Source organism: Oryctolagus cuniculus, chromosome X, assembly GCF_051225735.1.
Source record: "Oryctolagus cuniculus isolate XC-2025 breed Fujian yellow rabbit chromosome X, ASM5122573v1, whole genome shotgun sequence".
Taxonomy (NCBI): domain Eukaryota; kingdom Metazoa; phylum Chordata; class Mammalia; order Lagomorpha; family Leporidae; genus Oryctolagus; species Oryctolagus cuniculus.
In genome coordinates, this window is record NC_142888.1 from 45,986,419 (window position 1) to 45,997,528 (window position 11,110).

The 11,110-nt window shown below is 43.7% G+C and overlaps 1 protein-coding gene across 1 annotated transcript; it reads left to right on the top strand.

Annotated features, from left to right (window-relative positions):
• Nucleotides 1-549: 549 nt before the first annotated feature.
• On the top strand, nucleotides 550-7,763 carry LOC100339518 (G protein-coupled receptor 83). Its single transcript, XM_008272726.4, has 4 exons — nucleotides 550-1,502; nucleotides 2,119-2,244; nucleotides 3,340-3,473; nucleotides 3,880-7,763. The coding sequence occupies exons 1-4, from the start codon at nucleotides 1,080-1,082 to the stop codon at nucleotides 4,529-4,531; spliced, it is 1,335 nt and encodes a 444-aa protein (XP_008270948.3). The 5' UTR covers nucleotides 550-1,079; the 3' UTR covers nucleotides 4,532-7,763.
• The last annotated feature ends 3,347 nt before the right edge of the window (nucleotides 7,764-11,110 follow it).

An 11,110-nucleotide genomic window follows, 5' to 3' on the forward strand; every position in this document is an offset into this window, starting at 1 on the left:
CAGGCGACTCTTACTTGTGCTCCAGAGACTCTAGTGTCCCTTCCCACTTCGGCTGCCCCTTGCTTCTTTCTCCCTGCAAAACCCCAACTTGTGCAGGCCTTTCCTGGAGACCACTCTCCCCGGACGGCTGCCTGGGTTGCTGGTACCGAGAGAGATATCCAGTTTGTCGGTCAGACCGTGGGTCTGTCTCTGTCCAGTTGCCACTGCAGTCTCCGCAGCCCCCTTTTAGTTCTCTGCGCCACAGCTCCCAATCAGTGCTTTGGGCGCTGGTGCAGAAAAGTGGAGACTAGGGAAAGGAGAAGTGAAGAAAGCAGATTGTGGAGGGTGGTGGAATAAACTCCGGGCTTCCAGCTGCTGCAGGATAGAAGAGGAGGGGGAGCCAAAGAGAAGCAGGGAAAGGAGGGGTCTGAAACAGGAGCAGTGAAGACTTTGCCAACCCCTCCAGCGCCCCAGCCCGGACAGACTGGGCGGAGGTACAGCCGCAGCTCTCTATTGGCTCCCGCGCGGGCCCCTGGACTTTCTATAAAGCGCGGCTGCAGAAGGCGCGGCGGGCACTGGCTTGGAGCACTAGTGGCAGCGGCTGCCTCCGCCCAGCCCACTGCGCCCGCCAGCATCGGACAGACAGACTTCCGGACAGATTGAAGGCAACAGACAGTGAGTCGGAACAATCTCGGACTGCGCAGAGGAGGAGCGGTGCTGGGGCAACGCCGGACGCTGTCCCCAGTTCGGAACAGGAGCTGCCTGCGCAATAGCCAGGCGGCAGGCCATCTGGAACCAGCAGCGGTCGCCCGCCCTGCGCTCGTCTGCCTGGTTCAGCTCTGCGCACTTGCCCACTCTGAGTCAGGAAGGGAACCATCCCAGCGCTCCTTCCCCTCCTCGCCTCACACACTTTGGAGAACTCCCTCTGCTCGCAGAGCTCCTGCGTGCAGAGCGCAGCCCTCCCTGAGCTCAGTGGAGGCCGCCCTCCCCCTGGCGCTCTCAGACCCAGTAGCTTAAGGACCTCGCGGTCCTATAAAGGCGTCAAGCTGGACGCCCCGACCACAGAATCGCCCCACGGGGCTTTCCTGAACCCAGGCACCATGAGCTATGGGGACGAGCTGACCCCCGAAGCTCTGAGTGTGCCCAGCGGTTTTGATGACCTGATCACCTCCACCACCTCCCAGGTGCTGCAGGCCTTGTCCAAAGCCACATCTGCGGTTGGCCAAGCTGGCCGCGAAGGCGTGCTCCCCATTGATAAACTGCCAGACAGCATGGCAAACACAGGAGACCTGGCCGACGTGTCAGGTCCCATATCTTCGGAGATGGTGTCTCAAGATGAGCAGGTGCAGTTCTGGTTAGTGATAGGGTACACCGTAGTGGTCTTTGCTGCCATCCTAGGCAACTGGGTCTTAAATCATGTCATTATGAAATACAAGAGGGTGCACACTGCTACCGGCCTCTTCGTCGTCAACATCTCTGTGACCAACATGATGCTGGCTCTTCTCAGCTCCCCTTTCACCATGGTAAGCTGGGTGTTGGCAGGGCGGCCTGGGATGCAGGGCAGGAACTAAGGTATAACTCTGCACTCGTGAGAGCGTTGTTTGGTGGGAGGGAGTGTTGGAACCTGTTGGGCTGATATGGAGAATGTTTGCATACAGACAGAATGGCTGTGAGAGTTTGTGAAGGATTTGAAAATCAGAAGAAAAAAGGCAAACGATGGCAGGAATGATTGTGGTTGCATTGCTGAACTAATTTCCTGCTTTGGCAGAGACAGGGAGAGACAGGTTGCCCAGGGAGGCAGCCGGGACCTGTTGCAGGTGAGCTTTGGGCTGCTATGTGAGTTCAAGCTTTGTCACATTGATACAGCCTCAGTTTCCCCGTCTTTCATACACAGTGCTTGGTCTCAAAGGTTGCAAATAGCTTTGGGGATGTGTTGTTCAGGTCTTCAAGCTGGATTATTTGTGTGGGAGAAGATAGGGAGAGGGTGAAAGCTGCAGTGTGGCAATGTTTCTTTGCTTGGTGACACAGCAATGCCAGGAGTTTGGTGAAGCAGAGTCTGTTCATTGTGTTTTGGAGGACTGTAAGGGGAGGGGACCTGGGGCTGAGTCCCTGTGCCTCACCATGCCCTCTTTCTCACAGGTGCGCTACCTATGTAATTCCTTGGTGTTTGGGAAGATGACATGTCACCTCAGTCGCTTTGCCCAGTATTCTTGTGCCTATGTAACTGTGATGACCATGGCTGCTATTTCCCTGGACCGGCATCGGGTATGTCTTTTCTAGGGCTCTTCAGATCATGTAAAGGGCAGATTCTTCTCCTAGATAGATGGGTACAGCAAAGATCACACATAATCTATAAAAGTTCTTTTGAGTTTCTTGAGATAATGTATGTGAATGCATATGTGTAATTTTGGAGGTTGCAAGATGGTGAAACACAGACCTTTACCAAATCAAATCGTATTTAACAAAAATTCTCCTATCTTCGATGTGGAAACTGAAGGGTAGCAATGAGCAAATGATACAAGGGTCCAAATTTACTGCATTGCAGGACCAGCTGAGAGAAAAAGGAGGGAAGGCGTGAGTCAGAAGTGGGTGTGGCTTCCAGGCTGGTGGTGGATTGACTCTGGGAGATGGGGGTAAGGTCTGTGAGTGAGGGCTGAAGTCCTGAAGTGGGCGGGGAGGGGAGCGATGAAGAGATGTTAGGAGAAAAGAGTTGGGAGGGTGGCTGGAAGTGATCCAAAAGGAGAGAAGTAGGCAAGAGATGAGAAATGGGGAGGAGTTACATAGTTGATCAGTTGGGAGGGAACCAGAAAATCAGTGAGGTGAGAAGGATGTAAAAGGAGCATAAAAGGATTGTGGCTGGAGCCAGATGGGAGGGATTTATTTGATAGGAGATGGGAGGAGATGGGAAGGGGTATGGGAAGTGGGAGGAAGAGAGGAAGGAGTGGTCATGGAGGGATCAAGACAGGAAAGGATGTAATGAAAAGGAAAGCGGGTGTGAAGGGGCCAGGGTGGGGAGAAGGGTGAAGTCCTGTGGACTGCTGACCTGTCCCTATATAATAAAGGTGAAATAAGTCATGCTTTCAGACTTCCACCCTTCCTCACAGGATTTTCTACTCAGAGACGGAAGCTTTAAGGTCAGTTAACTTGGATTGCTGATTTCCCCTTGAAATGCTTCCTTCAGTGTTGGCTAATGCTGCTCTTCATAAAGCAAAATGTTAGCCATCCATCAACTGAATTAGTAGTCAAAGTATATGATTCACTCATCTATCAAGTCCTTACACCAAAATGTTAGTTGATAAATGGTTAATAAGTAATTCTAATTGAAGTTGTTGAACTGGGCTGGGGTCGTTTTTCTTACAGGTGATGTTATATCCCCTGAAGGCCCGAATTACTCCAATGCAAGGCAATGTGTGCATTATTCTCATCTGGATTGTGAGCACCTGTGCTGCTTTGCCACATGCCATTTACCAGAAGCTTTACCAAGTGGAGATTGGGTAAGCAGAACACAGGATGGCTAGTGTTTTCACTCAAGAAACCTGCGATTTTGCAAGCCACACAGAATATGTTGTGAAGCAGGGGCTGGGATAGTATATTTCAAAATGTGGGCACAAAAATAAATGTCTCTAAATTTTAAGTGTTCATGAATTCTCCAGTGCTCTCATGGCAACAGGTTATTAGAAATACTCTTTCCTATTTGAGGGCTGTGGTTTCCTTACATGTCACATGAAAAGTCTGTATTAGGTGAACCCTAGAGCTTTCCAATTTTTATAATTCTAGGTTTTGGGCTTAAAATGTATCTTTCCCTCAAAGACAAACTGACATATAGTAGCTGGCTGAGATCCTGCAGGAAGCGACAAGTAAAAATGATATTTCTCCTTCTCTGTTTGTTTTATAACCTAGAAACATAACTGAAGAAACTGCCTGCCTTCCTAGTTTCCCATATACTTCAAAATCCACATGGAAATACCTTGATCTGAGCACCTTTTTGCTTTTCTTCATCCTGCCATTGATGGTGCTGGTGGTTGTGTATGGTCATGTGGCCAAGAAGCTGTGGATCCATAATGCTGTTGATGATATCAACATCCACACCTACATCTGCCAGCGTGGGAAGAAGAAGCAGACCCTGAAGATGCTGATGATAGTGGTGCTTGTCTACACAATCAGCTGGCTCCCCCTCAATCTCTACTTGGTGCTGCTATCCAGTGAATCCATTTCAAGCCACAATAGTCTCTACTTCTTCCTCCATTGGCTGGCAGTTAGCAGCTCCTGCTACAATCCCTACATCTATTGCTGGCTCAGTGATAGCTTCCGAATTGAAGTTCAGAAGGTCATCATGGAAATCCAGAAGATGCTGATGGATGGAATCAGTCGCCTGAGGGGCGAGCACCGCAGGCTGAGCTCTGTCTCACCCACTCACCGCTCTGCCTGGGTGGATCCCAATCCAGGAGTTCCCAAATTCCCGACATTCAAAGATTTTGATGAGCTACCCAGTCCCCCTCCCTCCCCAGGGGTGGAAATCTCCTTTCTCTATCCACGAGTGCCTAGAGTTTAAGCTGCCCAGACCGCGATAGATTATCCATCCTCAAAATTTTTGAGATAGGGTGGGACCAAAATAATTATGATTCATTCACTTTTTTCATAGTGGGGGGAGGGGCCTGTATTTGAGGGACAGGGGTCATTTGAACCACCATACATGCTCACTCTTTAATTTCCTTCTCCCTGTCATTTTTCTTGTTTCCCTTTCCTATTTTTTACTCTCTTTCAAAAGTGATTACACTGAAGATATTAGATCTTCAGGGTCATCAGAGATGTTCTGATGTTCACTCAAAGGAAAGCCCTACTCTGGTATGGGGTCTCCTGAATTACAATTCTGATCCTGGTCACCTTCTTGATTTTTGTGTGCCACCTGGCCATGGCACTTGTCCTCTGATATCCCAGAAGTTGTCTCAGGAGCTGCAAGAACCCCTAGAGATTCTTATTTGTGTTTTATTTAGATGGATAAGAGGCCAATCTCCTTATCATATTCAGAGGGAAATGCCAGGAGAGAAAGACATAGTTCCTGAAAATTTATTTAGTGCTCTGGGAACTCAAAGCCTCTTGTAAGTGGAAGTTGTTAGTCATAGCTTATCTCCTGTGGCAAAGTGAGAATGAGAAATCTTACAGATACAGAGGAAAAGACAAAGCAGTTAAACGGTTCACCCCATGTCACCTGGGTTATTTCTACAGGTTGCTATACAATAATCTGTTGTTAGCTTCCCTTTGAATGCAATGAAAATGGAAGTGCCCAAGTTAGCACCATAAAATCCAAAAAGTTCTCCCTGATTCTTGATTCTACATTTAACAGCATACCTTGTCTCTATAAATTTTTCCTGTATAATTTTGCTGTTCCTTTTCTGGAAAAAGAAAGAGTATAATGCACCCACTCTTGATTTAATTGATCTAATCTCTTTAGCCTATGAGAATTTCAATTCAGCTGGAGAGATGAAGAGAAAGAATGCAGGTTCTTCTGCTTCCACATGGTCTTTCCTGGAGACAATGTTATCGGTACTTTGAAGAATGTTGTCTGTTTTGCGTGTCAAAATGATGCCATAATGAGAGTGGGATTTCCTTTCCTCCTCGTATTCCTCCTCTTCTCTTGTCTTCTCATCCTCCATCTCCTACTCCTCTTTGTTCCCTTCTTCCTCCCTGTTCTTACCTGCCTAACCTTCCCTTTCCTCTCCAGTCCAGTCCCCCCTTTCTAGTTCTCTTCTTTTATCTTGTCTCCTCTTCTTGCCCTTCTTCTCTCCTCCGCCCTCTTCCTCATTACTGCCGAATCTCTTCCTTTTGCAGCACCATTCCTCCAAGTGTGTTACACAGTATCCTCATATTTTTACAAGTCTTCTGTTTTAATAAACTGTATTACAAACAAAGTTTTTTTAAGCATTGAAACTAACCATATTTGGCAGGCAGTCTTCGAGGTAGCTACCAATGATCCTGTCTCCTTGGTATGTCTCCTCCTTCTCATATGACACCTCTGTCCAACAATTCATGGAACAGCCACGTGAGGGAGCTGGAGCCAATGCACTGAGAGTAGAATGATGAGCTATTACTTCCTCCTCATCTCTCCTGCTGAGTTGAAATCCTCAAGGTTAAAGATATGGTTACAGTTAAAACAATAGTAGCGCATTATACTTTTCCTTTCTCCAGAAATGGAAAACCAGACAGCATAAGTGTACATGAGTCAAGTATGATGTTAGAGTCTAGATAGTCTTATACCACCCTGATGGGACAGGGTTGGATTGTTAGAGCTAGAACCTCAAGTATCTATGGTAGATTTCCATACTTGGTATAGTGTTGCATCCCTGTTTTAGATCAAAGAGAAATTGCTAGGAAAGAGCTCATTTGTACTTTGAACACTCCTTAACATTTCACTTTCATAAATAAATCCATTACCTCCTATCTTGCTATTTTCAACATTCAATTTCTTTCAACAAAAATTGAACTTTTGTCACTTTAGCACATGACTAGATGTTTGGAGAAGTCCTAGGCTGACTACATGACTACACTTGTTGTTGTCAACTTTATAACCTGCACATTTGTTTATTGCCCCCTGTGGCTTCAGCTGTTTTTCAGATTAAGTAGTCTTTGTGAGTGGTGAGCTCTGCTGGTACTTTTTCTCCCTCCTTCTGTAAATCCTTCTCATTCTCTGAACTAAGGACATTGAGATATTCTTCCCTTTCTCCTTTTGGCAGATGGATACAACCCAGGACATCGGGCTGACTGTCTAGGACCCTGCTACCCCACAAGGAGAGGGCAGAGTGGAATTGCCCCTGGGAACCCAGTGCTTCTTGGAAGGACCATCCCTTGCTCTGATATCCTCCTTCTCCTTCTTAGACCTAGGAGAAATTTGGATGAAAGGGCTATCATTGTAATTTAAATGATTATTGTGCTATTGTATTTTCACCTAATGTTCTTTCATTCCCAGGAAATCCCCTCGCTGTTCTCATCCTTACTATCTACAAAGAATCAGACTTTTTCTATTTTCAGTAAGGTCGGGAATATGGAATGTTCCATGCTTTGATGTCTGTTGCTGCCTTGGCTGTGAACTCCACACTCACAGAACTTCGTTTTTCCGTGAGCTTTGGTGATGTATGCAGTGTTTAAAGAACTAGGCCTCTGGATAGTCTGAGTTTGAAGCAGGGTTTTGTTTAGTAGTTATTTTTGTCAACAGCAACTAATCTGAACTCAGCACCCAGCCAAGTCTGAGGGTGCTATGATTGTAAGTAACCTCTGGCTGGGGGGCTCATTTGGTTGGAACATGGTGCTAATGAGCTCTAGGTCCTAGGCTCTAACCCATGTGCGGCCATTTAGCCCTGTGGGTTCGAGCACGGTGCTAAAGAACTATGGTCATGTGGTTTCAAAACCCCATGTGTGTCTGTTTACACAGACTGCACCACTCACCCTAGCCAGCATTTTCCTGATCATGGGTTATCAGCTGCCTGGAAGATCCAGAAAAACTGTTGTGTAAATAAATAGCCCTGCAAAACACATTTTTCACTTCTGAGGAAACGAAGTGCACTCCCTCCTAATGATACATTAGTAGTGTCACCTTCTTATCCAAAGGACATCACTTATGAAATGTATATTTGATCTAAGTAAGTTGCAGCAATGCCAGAAAGGACTCATGAATATAAATAGATTCACACACAGATAATTACACAAATATATACAGATGAACATACACATATACACAGACACAAAAGACACACATGTTGAAGAGGCCCTTAATGAAAGAAAAAAAAAAAGATCTTGCTGGCCCATGCTAGAAAACAGAAGGTTAAATACCTGTTTAAAAGATAATACATGAAGGTGGTAAGCCACTGGAAATTCATAAAGACAGTGAGATTTGTGAGCTTGGTCCCCCCATTAACACATGTGGAGTAGAAATGAGAACAGAGAGCTAAAATGATTTTGCCTATCTTGTGAGGAGTTTTCTAATCTTGTATATGTTTGTTTCTCCATGACCTGGTTTAATAGGCAGTTTTGCACCAGGAGAGGTACATGCCTTAATATCAGCAAGTGCCTACCTGGAAACATAATTACAGATTTGTATCATCTACTTGCTACTCTACCATTGCTGAAGGCTGTCATCATCTCTAGACTGAGACAAATTCTCACTGAGGGAAAATCTGTTGTCCTCTGGGCCACGCAAGGGAGTAAAGAAGATGGACCCAGTCTGGACATGAAGTTGTTTATTGTGGTAATTCCTGGTAAAGGATGCCCATATGTCTAGTTCAAGCTCTCTTCCCTTAAAATGGTAATAGAAATATGCTGTTTGTGATGCCTTTCTCATTTCCAAATTAAGATCCTGAGGGATTTTGTAACAAGTGTTTATTGTCAGCATTCTTTGCCATATTGGAAAACTAGATACTTCCAGGTAATCTAGATAGGACAGTGGATTTTATTTTCAAATATGTTGGTGAATGGAAATAGTCTCTGAAAATTACAGTTCTAAACAATGGAATTGAACTTGATGATACCTTAATGACTTTTAACTTTTCAGCTTCTACCATTGTTCTGTCTTTACAGCTTTGTGGATTGACGGGAAATATACTAGGCATGTGTAGGCAGGCACATCAAACACTACCTACTTGGTTCAAGCTTAGTGATAGCATAGGCTGCTTGGGCTTGAAAGCTCCCAGGAAAGAAGCCTATGAGATTGCCAAATTCTCTGTGTGAAAGCTTCAGATGCTGCATTTAAATGACATAGGAAACAAACCTCCCTGTGGAGATACTGGTGAATTATAATGAGGCATTCTGACAAAGGGGAAGGTGAGGAGTCTCACTGTGTTACAACATGAAAATGGACATCATTCTGGAGTCCCAGCAGGCATGCATGTGCTGCTCATTTACTTGTTACTTTAAGTATGCTTTACCAATATTGCTATTTCTCTGTACCCTAATTTAGTGTTTGCTTGTGGATTTTGGTTTGGGGAGGGGAGGGATAACAGAGTAGGGAATGGGGGGGGTGGGCATATGGGAAATGGGGTTAAGACATATATGTATTCAGCACACATTATAAATAAAAATATTCAAAGAATTTACAAACTCTTGTTATATGAATGGATCTGGATGGGGGAGGGGAAGAGGAGGGTGAAGGTGCAGCTTACATAGTGGGAGTTTGTGATCCACAGTTGCTATCAAAAGCTAAACTCAAGATTGAAAACTTCTTACATGCTCAACATGTGGATATTGAAGTGTAAGCAGATGGGTGTATAACATAAAAATAAATCCTATGATATTTCCCTTCTAAAAACTTATGAATGAGCAAGAGGGACAAAGAGTTGGTTAATTAGAACACTTGGAAAGTCAAGATATGCCTTCTGTCCTTGTAATTGGAAAAGCATGCTGGAGCCTCAGTGGGAAGAAATGAGAGGAGCAGATTTATAGAGGCAGTGGGTCAATGCTAGAGTGTCTCGAACAGGAAAATTCAGACTGAATTTACTAGTGAAAACATTTCTTACTTCAATTATCACTGCAATCATCACATTGGTTGCTCAGTTACCCATTTGGATGGTCTGACCTTTAATATTTTTAGAAAGGTCCACTCTTTCTCATATGTGTTAAAGGAGAACAACTGGAAAAAACAATTGTTGGATCCAAAAAGCATAAACATGAGGTAACAAATCTCCACTCTCAAATTTTCCGATTTCTTCCTCACCCAATCCTACAATGTCTAGTTGTATTCTGTTTCATATAATATCAGAAATGGCTACCATCAAGGGCCAAGATTGACCCTATTTATAGTTATCTTACATGAATTCTCTGTTTCTTAACCTCTGGTGCATTTTTGCTTGAGGATAGTCATGTTAATATGAGCTATATAAAAACTACCTTGTGGGCATGGACACATCCCTTTTTTATAAATAGTTTCACTATAAGTGCTCCCACAAACGTATATATCAAGAAGTAAGTCTGCTAGGGCCAGTGCTGTGGCACAGCCAGTTAAAGCCCTGACCTGAAGCACCAGCATCCCATATGGGTGCTGGTTCAAGTCCCGGCTGCTCCTTTTCCAATCCAGCTCTCTGCTATGCCCTGGGATAACAGTAGAAGATGGCCCAAGTCCTTGGGCCCCTGCACCCACATGGGAGACTGGGAAGAAGCTCCTGGCTCCTGGCTTTGGATAGGCACAGCTCCTGCCATTGCAGCCATCTGGGGAGTGAAGCAGCGGATAGAAGACCTCTCTCTCTCTCTGTCTCTACCTCTCTCTGTAACAATCTTTCGAATAAATAAGATAAATCTTTTTTAAAAAAGAAAGTCTGCTAATCGAAGGTACATATATTTATTTTAATAACCCAATATTATATTTAAAACACACTTGGATATAAATAAACTTAAAGCTTTAAGTCTAAATCAAAATACAACAATGCACTAGACAGTGACAATATTCTACTGATGCAAATATATTTCAAACTTTAGCACACTATGACTTTTTGACATGATTTGGCATTAGCAAAATCACCAGTATGTTCTGCAGCTTCTTTTTATTCCAGCTCTTTGTAATTGTATGCTGTATGCTAGTAAGTTCGCTTAAATTTTTTGATCCAAACAACACTTTAAATATTTTTTTAAATTACCATTTATTTGGATAAATGTAGTTCTCTTATAAATATATATTAGAGATTATACAGCAAAATTGTAGTACATGCGATCTCTTTAAGTATAGAATACATGAAATTTTGCCCCATATGTATTTTATATTCTAAAAACATTTTGTAGAGATATAATTTAAATATAATAAAGTACATAAATATTAACAGCACAGCAAAATCACTTTTTACATGTGCATATGCTCATATAAACCACTACTTAAATCAATATGTAGAAAATTTACATTACTCTAGAAAGTTCCTTCATATTCTCCCCTGCCTGTATTCCCATAGAGGTAACCAATATTTTGGTTTCTATCATCATAGTTTAATTTTTCCTGTCTTTTTAATGTCAGTTTTTACTTAGTCCTAGAGACAATGGATTTTTTTCTAGTCTATACTAACAAGAATCTCTTCATCACTTTGTATCACACACAGCCAACTCTCAAATGGCTATTAAATACTACCACTGTTATTTGTCTCTGTCATTGCTAATTGAAGAG

Coding starts and splice junctions, on each gene's coding strand:
- LOC100339518 (XM_008272726.4), top strand. CDS start 1,080: ATGAGCTATGGGGACGAGCTGACCCCCGAAGCTCTGAGTGTGCCCAGC. Junction 1,503..2,118: donor TCAGCTCCCCTTTCACCATG/GTAAGCTGGGTG, acceptor TCTTTCTCACAG/GTGCGCTACCTATGTAATTC. Junction 3,474..3,879: donor CTTTACCAAGTGGAGATTGG/GTAAGCAGAACA, acceptor TTTATAACCTAG/AAACATAACTGAAGAAACTG.